The 12,334-nt window shown below is 42.2% G+C and overlaps 1 protein-coding gene across 2 annotated transcripts; it reads left to right on the top strand.

Moving 5' to 3' along the window:
• The first annotated feature begins 1,043 nt into the window (after nucleotides 1-1,043).
• On the top strand, nucleotides 1,044-10,779 carry LOC143297753 (uncharacterized). 2 transcript variants are annotated; one of them, XM_076610208.1, is made up of 4 exons: nucleotides 1,044-1,268; nucleotides 2,496-2,669; nucleotides 4,209-4,817; nucleotides 8,791-10,779. In XM_076610208.1, exons 1-4 carry the CDS (start codon nucleotides 1,148-1,150, stop codon nucleotides 8,868-8,870), a joined length of 984 nt encoding a protein of 327 aa, XP_076466323.1. In that variant the 5' UTR covers nucleotides 1,044-1,147; the 3' UTR covers nucleotides 8,871-10,779. The 2 variants fall into 2 exon arrangements, with proteins under 2 accessions (XP_076466323.1, XP_076466324.1); XM_076610209.1 differs by lacking the exon at nucleotides 2,496-2,669.
• The last annotated feature ends 1,555 nt before the right edge of the window (nucleotides 10,780-12,334 follow it).

Below are 12,334 nucleotides of genomic sequence, written 5' to 3'. Positions count from 1 at the left end.
ACAGTGGATGAATGGTAAACTGTGCTGGTTATTATCAGCAGGTAGAATCATCCCAAGTCACGCGTACACTCCACAAGCTAGCGCTATGTCATCTTGGTTCTCGCGTGCTCACGTTGCATCGTCATAGGTCTGTGTGTCGAGAAGCCTACACGAAAACATAATCATGGAGCTGAGGAAGCAAAACGTACCTTGTGATTAACAGGCGACCTGAGCAGGGAAAACGACGAATCAGTTACATGGTAGGAATAATTTTTGCACTTCTGTTGACCTTACAAAATCATTACTTAAGTGGACATCTTCACACGTATGTTATTAGCATAGCATAAAAATATATCAAAACACTTGAAAAATGCCGCGAAGAAAGGTCCATGAATAATGTCTCTAACCCTGTTTGTACTGGAGATTTTCCCTACATAACAATGCATCAACATTCAGCTGTTTCATGCGTGTTGCGAAGTGGAAGGAATTAAACGGACTGGATAGTTAGTACGTCTTTTTCCGGACTGTGTCCGTGTGCATCACCGAAGTGCGCGTTTGACCCCAATTTTTGTGGCCTCAACACTGCGGTTACATGAGTCTCTCGAGCAGGAAGAACAGGGCTGTTAGTGCTGCTGCACTGAATTAACACATCTGCTGAACGTTCCTGATATAGCAAGCAAAACCACTGGATTGCCTGTACTCTCACCGGCCGGAAACGTCACTGACACAAACACCAGTCCTTCTATATTCCTGTCAATCCCGGAGAGAGCGCGAGAAAATTGTGTTAGTTTCGCATTGTAGTAGCTTTGTAACTGAGTCCATTAACTCACTCAGTACAGCCAGTCCTCTCTTCTCCTCTACACAGACCCCTCGGATGTCCAGTGGGTGCTGAATGACCCAACCTTTAGCTTCCGTCGTCAGAATTGTGGTATTCTTTGTCAACATTCACCTCTTCAGTATAAGAGCCTTCCGCTTGCAGTATTTTGATGATGGTAACTGAGGTGAAACGCTGTTAACGTCGTCTCTTTCGCCGTTCGTATGGAGAGAGTTAATTTGTCGTGAGGTTGAGTTTAGCGAATTATTGGCTGAGGCTTCCTACTTTTCGGTGGTACACGTGTCGCCATAAGCGAGTGGAAGCGCCAGTAAGTGTAACTGAAGGGGACTCGGAATGGAGGTTAGACTGAAAGAGGCCGACATTGTGAGGCTGACGGACCACGCCACAGATGTACATGTCAAAATGGCTTCCACTGGCACCAAGAAAATACCCATGAAAAAATACCCCCGCAAAGGTGAGTGAGTGAGTGTGTGTGTGTGTGTGTGTGTGTGTGTGTGTGTGTGTGTGTGTGTGTACGTACGTACGTACCTGTGTGCATGCGTGCGTGCGAGCGAAGTTCCTCCTCTTGGTGTGAACAATAGAAAGTTAATCATCAACAATAAAACCAGCACATGCCCCTTCCAGCTCACCGGCTTTTTCACAGTCACTTGGGATTTCGTTTCACACTGTTGCAAGCAACAAATATATTTACTTATCAAATTATTTATTTATTTTTAGTTTTGTTTGCTTATTAATTTTTCATTTATTTCTTTATTTATCATTTTGTCTTCGATCACCGTGCATAGTTTCATTTAAAGTACGGGGCAAAATCGCCCATTACATATCCACTTTTCCAGTCGCGGCGTACCGTCGATTAAAAAAAAGGAAAAAAAAACGAAAAGAAAAGCGGGGTGTGTGTGTGTGTGTGTGTGGGGGTGTGTGGTGTGGAGCGGGGGTGGGGGGGGGGGGGCGTGGGGGGGGGGGTGCGGGGAGGAGGGGAGGGGTGCGGTTGTGGAGCGGGGTGGGGTGGGGGTGGGGGGTTAAGGAAGGAAATGTTCCTGTTTTGTTGTTAAGCGGTATGGATCTTAATATCTCGATCCAGCTGTATGACACGCAAGGGAAAAGAGTATAACAGTAAGATATTATTCTGCAGTTAGAAGAAGAACAAGAAGAAGAAGAAGAAGAAAAAGACGCCTTGATAATTGAACTACTTTTGTGATAATGATAAACTTCGGCATGTTGTTTACCTCTTTGTTCTCATGTTGTTGACACTTCACATTGTCAGCACGCGCGCACACACACGAGCGCAATGGAAGGCGATTTTTTTGTTATTTAATTTTTTTTAATAGTGTTTCCGCCTTCCGAGATCCGTCACTGTTTCATAATTAGATCGCAAAATTTAACCAGTGTCTTTGACTTGAGTCCTGTTTGTAAGCTACAGCATTTGTCGAAAAATTCGAAAAGTTACAGTCTGTCATGTGTCGTTTATTGCGTTCCAAACAATCCTTTATTCATCGTTCAGTTATATTTCTTCTCATTGCTTCTCCACAATACCCTCCTCCTGCCCCCCCCCCAAGCCCCCTCTCCCCACCCGCAACCCCTCCCGTCCCCCCAAAAAAGCGACACAGAAAAGATTTAGCGATGGATGTCATATATGTGTATATATATGTGTGTGTGTGTGTGTGTGTGTGTGTGTGTGTAGCCACGGATGACGGCCAGTTGAGCGAAAGAGGCACACAAACCATGGGTCACGTGTTCTTGGGCAAACAAGGGGAGGTGATTATCACGACCAATTACGCCCTGGTCAAACTGGTGCTCAACGAAGATGCCATTCAGAAACTGGGCGACCCCTTGGCTTGCCGCTCTGATGTAACAGGTGATTGATTATTCTTCGTGCATTGGTTGGTTTATTTGTCGGTAAAAGTAATAAGGTGAGGTAGGTGGGGTGGACATGGTCTGGGAATGGGGGACAGGAGAGGCAGAGGCAGAGACAGAGAGGCGAAAAGTGGTAGGGAAGGGGTGGAGAAAGAAGACAAGACAAGGCAAGACAAGACAAGACAAGACAAGACAAATTCTTTATTTCGAGGATAATAGATAAGCACTGGCGCGCTTTTTTTCATCCAGTCCCCGCCCTGAAACGGGGTCCACACTACACAATACTACATTATATGTGTCACTGCATGCACTACACAATGCTACTTAAATCATAGCATGCGAATACTATACTACATAAAGGCGCGCGCGCGCGCGCACACACAAGTTTCAAGTTTCAAGTTTTAATTATCCTTTCACTCCTATTGGAGTATGGAGGATTACTGCAAAATGATCTTTCATGCCCAGAACAAAGATTTCCAAATACACAATGTCACATTTAAGTTGAGAAAACACAAATGTCTTTTAACTCCAAAAGTATAGCGAGGCAACATTTGCAAATCTAATCATCTTACTTACAGCTAAAATGACTTTTTTTGCCTCCTTTGAGCATATTACAAAAATTAAATTATTTTTTAGGAACATATCCATTTCGTAACTGATCATAATTGGGACATTCCATTATAAAATGAAACTCATCACCAATCACAGACATGTTACAAACCTTACAAAGCCGTAACTCTCGTGGTATGCCTTTGTGTCTCCCTGTTTCCATTTCCAGCTTATGATTACTACTTCGAAATCTGAAGAAGCTGATAACGTAATTATCAGGCATTTGACCTATATATTTTTCTCTACCAAATCCGCTTTTGAAATTTCGATAAAACAAACATTTACTACTCGCCTGTAGAGCATGTCTCCATATATTTTGAAAATGATCTCTCAAAGCAATGTTGACATTCTTGCAAAAAGTTTCCCTCTCCAAGAAGAACTGAGTATTCCAAACAGTCATACCCTGTTTCTATTAAAATTTGTCTGATACAACTCATCCATTTTGAAGAATAAATATCATTTCGATATAAGTCAAGTAATATCTAGAGCACACATACTCACTCACTCTCTCTCTCTCTCTCTCTCTCTCTCTCTCTCTCTCTCTCTCTCTCACGCACACTTACACACACATAAGCATACATTGTGTATGTTAACAAATACTATACTAATGTGAATATAAAACAGTAAGTCTAATAAAAAAATTAATACACATAGCAATAACAGGGGGTGGGGAGAGAGAGAGAGCAAACAAAACAAAGAAATAAGTACAAAAAAAGAAAAGAAAAAGAAGAAAAAACAACCCCCAAAATAGCAATAAACGTATGAGACGTTAATATGACAGTATTGCATATATTCACTTTACATTTCGGCATAATTTTGCATGAGTAATCTGTTAGGTATCCCGTACAAAACTTCCCCACCGACCCACCCTTCCCACATGATCATCACATCAGAGCGTAAAATGGACGTGGCGCACTCTTTGTCACTGCAGACACCATCATGATCTCCCTGGCCCGGTTAGACTGGAACGGCGAACGGATTCTGGAGAGAGCGATGACGTCCTTCCGGTTGACCTTGACCAAACACCTGCTTCCAGAGCTCATCCGGGAGGTCATGGCCACCCTGGCATCGGAGCCGGAGCATCACAAAGTCCAGCTCCTCGCCCAGAGACTCCTGGAGAAGCACATGATCAAACTGTTCGGGATGAACGCCGGCAGTTTAGTCTTCGTCCTGGAGCACTGCAGTGTCGAGGACGCCAGCCTGACTTTGAGGTCTCGGGAAAGACAAGAGGGAATCAAACAGCTCGTCTTGAGCTTTCTGCCAGGCTGGGTCGCCAGGTCCATGACGGCTGAATTTCGCGCTGACGTCTACACCCTCACTCCTGGTGATTTTGCTCAGGACTTCGGGTTCATAAAGCTCACAACAGTGTCCTTCGTTGCCAGGGTGTCTGAGGCCGAGGAGGAAGCACCCAGCGCATGCTCGCGCTCCATAGCAGAGGATGAGGTGTTGGAGGCTCGAGAGATGCCTTCTCCTTCACCTCCTACAGCTTATGGTCAGGACAGTTCGTCGGGTCGTGGGGGGAAGCCAAAGCGACAGCGTGGTGAGTATGATGAGAACATATCTTTATTACTCTTGTTTAATCAAGTAATCCGCGTGTGGGGGGTGGGTAGGGGGTGGGTGGGTGCGGGTGTGTGCTGATTATCTGGTTGCGGTTTTCCCTAACGTATCTTTATTCTTATCTTATCTATTATAATCAATGTGCAGTATAGTAGGCTATGTTTATAATTATATTCAAATAATGTTTCTTTATTCTTTCTGTTTTTACATTAAGAATACTAGTTATTACCTGCAGTGTGTGGATGTATGTATGAAACAGTGTATAAGATATTTTTTACATTTGTATCTTCGTAATATTCGTAAAAGCTGTTGTTGACTTTTACAGTTATGGTCCCCATGTTGATAACTTGTCTATGTTGTGATAATGCACCTGACCAAATTTCTCCAGTTGGAGATAAAGTTATTCTTATCTTATCTTATCAATAGGCTTGTATTGTATTGTATTGTATTGTATTGTATTGTATTGTATTGTATTACTCCTTTTTTGTCACAGCAGATTTCTCTGTGAGAAATGCGGGCTGCTCTCCCCAGGGAGAGCGCGTACGTTACACTGCCAGCGCCACCCATTTTTTTTAATCATTATTTTTCTGTCTGCAGTCATTTGTTTTCCTAGCAAAGTGGATTTCTCTACAGAATTTTGCCAGGGACAACCCATTTTGTTGCCGTGAGTTCTTTTGCGTGCGCTGAATGCATGCTGCACAAGGTCTTGTGGAGGGGCAGAAAATACTGGCGACTGTGCCGTCATTCGAACCAGTGCGCTCAGATTCTCTTGCTTTCTTGGCGGACGCGTTACCTCTAGGCCATCACTCCACATGTACACACACACACACAAATATATATATATATATATATATATATATATTTATACATGTATGTATGTATGAATGATAGTGTACGTATGATAGTGTTCGACTATGGCCATCAGAACAGCAGAGGAGCTAACTGTTGTCCTACTGGGCTAGAATTACAAGTTACATCCCCACTCTCAAGGCCAAGAGGTTTTTATGACAGTCGGCGTTGGGATGGTCCCCAGATAAGGCCAGCTATCCCCTCTAAGGCTGCAGCACTGAGAACCAGTGCCAGTTTTGCCTCCTAGTTTGAGAGTCATAGTCCTTCACAAAAGACTAAGCTGTAACTGATGTCCCATTGCAATAGAGAAATCATCGATAATACAGCTCTCGCTTTGCTGTGTATGTAGGTATGGTGTGATGGATTAGTGGTAACGTTGTATATAGGTATGGTGTGATGGATTAGTGGTAACGTTGTATGTAGGTATGGTGTGGTGGGTCAGTGGTAACGTTGTATGTAGGTATTGTGTGATGGATTAGTGGTAACGTTGTATGTAGGTATGGTGTGATGGATTAGTGGTAACGTTGTATGTAGGTATGGTGTGATGGATTAGTGGTAACGTTGCATGTAGATATGGTGTGGTGGATTAGTGGTAACGTTGTATGTAGGTATTGTGTGATGGATTAGATGTAACGTTGTATGTAGGTACTGTGTGATGGATTAGTGGTAACGTTGTATGTAGGTATGGTGTGGTGGATTAGTGGTAACGTTGTATGTAGGTATTGTGTGATGGATTAGATGTAACGTTGTATGTAGGTACTGTGTGATGGATTAGTGGTAACGTTGTATGTAGGTATGGTGTGATGGATTAGTGGTAACGTTGTATGTAGGTATGGTGTGATGGATTAGTGGTAACGTTGTACGTATGTATGGTGTGATGGGTTAGTGGTAACGTTGTATGTAGGTATGGTGTGATGGATTAGTGGTAACGTTGTATGTAGGTATGGTGTGATGGATTAGTGGTAACGTTGTATGTAGGTATGGTGTGATGGATTAGTGGTAACGTTGTATGTAGGTATGGTGTGATGGATTAGTGGTAACGTTGTATGTAGATATTGTGTGATGGATCAGTGGTAACGTTGTATGTAGGTATTGTGTGGTGGATTAGTGGTAACGTTGTATGTAGGTATTGTGTGATGGATTAGTGGTAACGTTGTATGTAGGTATTGTGTGATGAATTAGTGGTAACGTTGTATGTAGGTATTGTGTGATGGATTAGTGGTAACGTTGTATGTAAGTATTGTGTGATGGATTAGTGGTAACGTTGTATGTAGGTATGGTGTGATGGATTAGTGGTAACGTTGTATGTAGGTATTGTGTGATGGATTAGTGGTAACGTTGTATGTAGGTATGATGTGATGGATTAGTGGTAACGTTGTATGTAGGTATGGGTATGGTGTGATGGATTAGTGGTAACGTTGTATGTAGATATGGTGTGATGGATTAGTATCGGTAACATTGTATGTAGGTATTGTGTGATGGATTAGTGGTAACGTTGTATGTAGGTATTGTGTGATGGATTAGTGGTAACGTTGTATGTATGTATTGTGTGATGGGTTAGTGGTAACGTTGCATGTAGATATGGTGTGGTGGATTAGTGGTAACGTTGTATGTAGGTATGGTGTGGTGGATTAGTGGTAACGTTGTATGTAGGTATGGTGTGATGGATTAGTGGTAACGTTGTATGTAGGTATGGTGTGGTGGGTCAGTGGTAACGCTGTATGTAGGTATTTTGTGATGGATTAGTGGTAACGTTGTATGTAAGTATTGTGTGATGGATTAGTGGTAACGTTGTATGTAGGTATGGGTATGGTGTGATGGATTAGTGGTAACGTTGTATGTATGTATGGTGTGGTGGATTAGTGGTAACGTTGTATGTAGGTATGGTGTGATGGGTCAGTGGTAACGTTGTATGTAGGTATGGTGTGATGGATTAGTGGTAACATTGTATGTATGTATGGTGTGATGGATTAGTGGTAACGTTGTATATAGGTATGGTGTGATGGATTAGTGGTAACGTTGTATGTAGGTATGGTGTGATGGATTAGTGGTAACGTATGTAGGTATGGTGTGATGGATTAGTGGTAACGTTGTATGTAGGTATGGTGTGATGGATTAGTGGTAACGTATGTAGGTATGGTGTGATGGATTAGTGGTAACATTGTATGTAGGTATGGTGTGATGGATTAGTGGTAACGTTGTATGTAGGTATTGTGTGGTGGGTCAGTGGTAACGTTGTATGTATGTATGGTGTGATGGATTAGTGGTAACGTTGTATGTAGGTATGGTGTGATGGGTTAGTGGTAACGTTGTATGTATGTATGGTGTAATGGATTAGTGGTAACGTTGTATGTATGTATGGTGTGATGGATTAGTGGTAACGTTGTATGTAGGTATTGTGTGGTGGGTCAGTGGTAACGTTGTATGTAGATATTGTGTGATGGATTAGTGGTAACGTTGTATGTAGGTATAGTGTGATGGATTAGTGGTAACGTTGTATGTAGATATTGTGTGATGGATCAGTGGTAACGTTGTATGTAGATATTGTGTGATGGATTAGTGGTAACGTTGTATGTAGGTATTGTGTGATGGATCAGTGGTAACGTTGTATGTAGATATTGTGTGATGGATTAGTGGTAACGTTGTATGTAGGTATGGTGTGATGGATCAGTGGTAACGTTCTATGTAGATATTGTGTGATGGATTAGTGGTAACGTTGTATGTAGGTATGGTGTGATGGATTAGTGGTAACGTTGTATGTAGATATTGTGTGATGGATTAGTGGTAACGTTGTATGTAGGTATTGTGTGATGGATTAGTGGTAACGTTGTATGTAGGTATGGTGTGATGGATTAGTGGTAACTCTCCCTCTCTCCCTCCTTCTCTCCTCCCCCCTCCCTCCCTCTCTCTCTCTGTCTCTCCCTCCGTCTCTCTCCCTTTCTCCCTCCCTCTCTCTCTCTCCCTCCCTCCCCCCTCTCTCTCCCTCCCTCTCTCTCTCTGTCCCTCCCCCCCCTCTCTATCCCCCTCCCCCCTCTCCCTCTTCCTCCCTCTCTTCCTCTCGCACTTGCTGTCTTGTAATTTCCTTGGTTTTCCCCCCTTGTTTTCAGGGTGGGCTGATAACATGAGACGGGAAAGAGAAAGAGAAAAAGAAAGAGATCGCCCAACAAAGGGTTGCAACATAATGTGAAACGTGTCTGGCTCTGAATGAATAATCCAGATGACACACAGGGAAGGAGAACTGATGCTGTCCTATGCTGCTGCTGCTGCTACAAGTCGGATAGCGAACTGAATAATAGTAGTAGCAATAATGGTTACATGTTGAGCGCTTTCCTCCCTTAAAAGCGCTTTACAGTAAACATTAAACACTACACGCACGCACGCACGCGCACACGCACGCACATACAAAAGGAAGAAAAAAGAAAATGATTTAAAACAGATTCAAAGACTACGCATATTACATTACTTTATAATCACACACACACACACACACACACACACACACACACACACACACACAAAAGGAAGAAAAAAGAAAATTCATGATTTAAAACAGATTCAAAGACTACGCATATTACATTACTTTATAATTACACACACACACACACACACACACACACACACACACACACACACACACACACACAGAGAGTTCGCATGGCTTGTAACTGAAAAGTTATGGAAGGTCTATGCATCGGCGTTTTCTAAAAGCTGTGTTTTCAGACCAGCTGTAAAAGATTGAAATGAGGAAGAGTGGCGAAGGTCGTGAGGTAAACTGTTCCAGACAGATGGAGCTGAATGAGAAAAAGAAGAATCACCGAAGGATCGGGTTTTATTTAACGCGGGGAGCAGGTACCCGCTGTGAATCGGAAAATGATCTGAGTTGTCGTGGTGGAGTGTAGGTTTAACTCACTCAGTACGGCCAGTCCTCTCTTCTGCTCTACACAGACCCCTCGGATGTCCAGTGGGTGTCTGAATGACCCAACCTTTAGCTTCCGTCGTCAGAATTGTGGTATTCTTTGTCAGCATTCACCTCTTCAGTATGAGAGCCTTCTACTTACAATATTTTGATGGTGGTAATTGGGGTGAAACGCCGTTAACGTATTCTCTTTCGCCGTTCGTATAGAGAGAGTTAAATTACTACTCTCACATACTGAGGGGCAGCACCCAAAATGGAGTTGAAGGTGAGAATTGCGCCTTTGTTTTGAATGCAGGCAGAAATTGGTAACCAGTGAAGAGAATGCAGAAGATGAGTGTTATTGTCAATCTTTTTGGTTCTACCTTGCTGCTGCGTTTGGAACTTTCTGGAGTTTTTGTGTTGAGTATTGAGCACAACCAATGTGGAGTGAGCTACAATAATCAAGTCTGGACAAGACAAGAGAGCACACTCGAGTTTGTGTTGCTTGAGTAGTAAGGAGATGTCGGATGGAACTGATCTTTCGAATCTGAAAGTATACAGCCTTGCAAGAGACTGTTTCCATGTTTCTCCATTGAGAGGTTTGACTGAATCAAACGTCACACCCAGATTTTTCACTGACGATAAGAAATGACATGCAATATGCGTCCCACCTTTAACCTCCCGCTGCTGCTGACGACCATACTTGTCAGAAGATCAAATACGCACGTTAAAGATCCTGCAAACCATGTCAGTGTTCGGTGGGTTATGGAAACAATAACACACCCAGCATGCACACCCCCGGAAACGGAGTATGGCTGCTTACACGGCGGGACAAATAAAACAACAACAACAACAACAAAGAAGAAACAAAAACCGGTCACACACGTAACATGGTAAATGTTACATGTTTGTCTGAGTGTGTATGTGTGCATTCCTGAAATCTGATTGAATGACACAGGAAACGAATGATGAGCGCCCGATGGCAGCCGTCAGTCCGGCGGTTATACCCAGGTAGACAGCCTGTTGTGTGAATGACCCCGAGTCTGTGAAGTGCTCAGAGCTTGGTCTCCGACCGAGGAGGATAGGCGCTATATAAGTATCCATATCAATCAGTGAAGCGTTGTCACGTTGCTGGAAAACAACAACAACAAATACCAAGAAAAAACAAACAACAACAACAACAACAAAAAAAGAAAAAAAAGAAAAAAAAAAGACCACCCGGTAAAAGTCAGGTCGTCAGTCACCATTCCGTATTTGGATTTCTTTCTCCAGGGACTGTATTACTTTGTATTGCATTGTATTGCATTGTATTGTATTACTCATTTCTGTCACAACAGATATCTCTGTGTGAAATTCGGGCTACTCTCTCCCCAGGGAGAGCGCGTCGCTACACTGAGAGCGCCATCTTTTTGTTGTTGTTGCTGTTGTTGTATTTTTCCTGCATGCAGATTTTTTTCCCCCTATTGAAGTGGACTATTCTACAGAATTTTGCCAGGGACAACCCTTTTGTTGTCGTGGGTTCTTTTACGTGCACTAGGTGCATGCTGCACACGGGCACCTCGGTTTATCGTCTCATTCGAATGACTAGCGTCCAGACCACCACTCAAGGTCTAGTGGAGGGGGAGAAAATACTGGCGACTCTGCCGTGATTCGAACCAGTGCAGTTAGAAGAAAAACCAATTGCGCCACTTGAAACTAATTGAGAAATAGTAATCGCTCCTCAAATGCCTGGCCGCAAAGGTCTCAGTTAATCTTCACCAGTTTTTTTTTTTTTGTTTGTTTTCTTTCCTGGCAGTCAAAGGGGGCAGAGAAGAGAACTCTTGCTCGAATTTCAATCTTGCTGGGCATATTACAGAATGAAAACCAAATTTTTCGAAAAAAAGAAAAAAAAAAAAAAAAAAAAAAGGAAAAAAGGCCTTTCGCCACGAAAGAGAGCGAGTCACAAAGTCACGAACTAGGCTCATGGATGTAAATGATCGAATTTGGGATTTTGGAACCATCTGATTCTGTAATCACTTTTCTGCGCAATAGAACTACAGAAATCATAAATCTTCAATCAAAACAGTGTAAATTATCTATAAGACATGAAAAAGAAGAAGAAAAAAAGACAGAAAAAAGGAAAAAAGAAAAAAGAAGAAAAAAAAAGAAGAGAATCTGACGACTATATATGCACGGAATGGGAACAGTCCTGTATAGGCCTGCACACAGTGTATAATAATAATAATAATAATAATATATCAATTACCAGGCTGAATAATTTTCACCGACCAACTTGGCCTTCAATAGAAATAGCTACAAAAATATTGTTTTGAATGTTGTTGATTCAACAGTTGCAACACAATGAACTCTAATGCCGTGACGAAAAAAAAAGAAGAAAAAAAGAGAGCTAATGAACACTCATATTAAACACGTTGAAACCCTTTATTTAACGTAAAACCTGAACAACTCCAGGATACTGGGACTCGTTTGTAAAGCTGTTTCATAATAGCAGACGAGTTCTTAGTCTGCACTAAGGTGGTTGTTTTGGACGATTTTCAGGCTTCACGTAAAATTGCTATTCCTTGTGTGAACATGCAGGAACAGATATTTATAATTTATTATTTGTTAGGAGTCTTAATTTATTTATTTATTTATTCATTCATTCATATTATTATTATTATAATCGGTGGTAGTGGTGGTGGTGGTAGTAGTAGTGGTAGTGGTAGTATCATTGTTGTTGTTATCATTACTGTTGTTGTTATTATTATTATCATCAT

This window comes from Babylonia areolata, chromosome 23 (assembly GCF_041734735.1).
Source record: "Babylonia areolata isolate BAREFJ2019XMU chromosome 23, ASM4173473v1, whole genome shotgun sequence".
In the NCBI taxonomy this organism is placed as follows: domain Eukaryota; kingdom Metazoa; phylum Mollusca; class Gastropoda; order Neogastropoda; family Buccinidae; genus Babylonia; species Babylonia areolata.
This window is presented reverse-complemented; position numbering and strand designations above follow the sequence as displayed.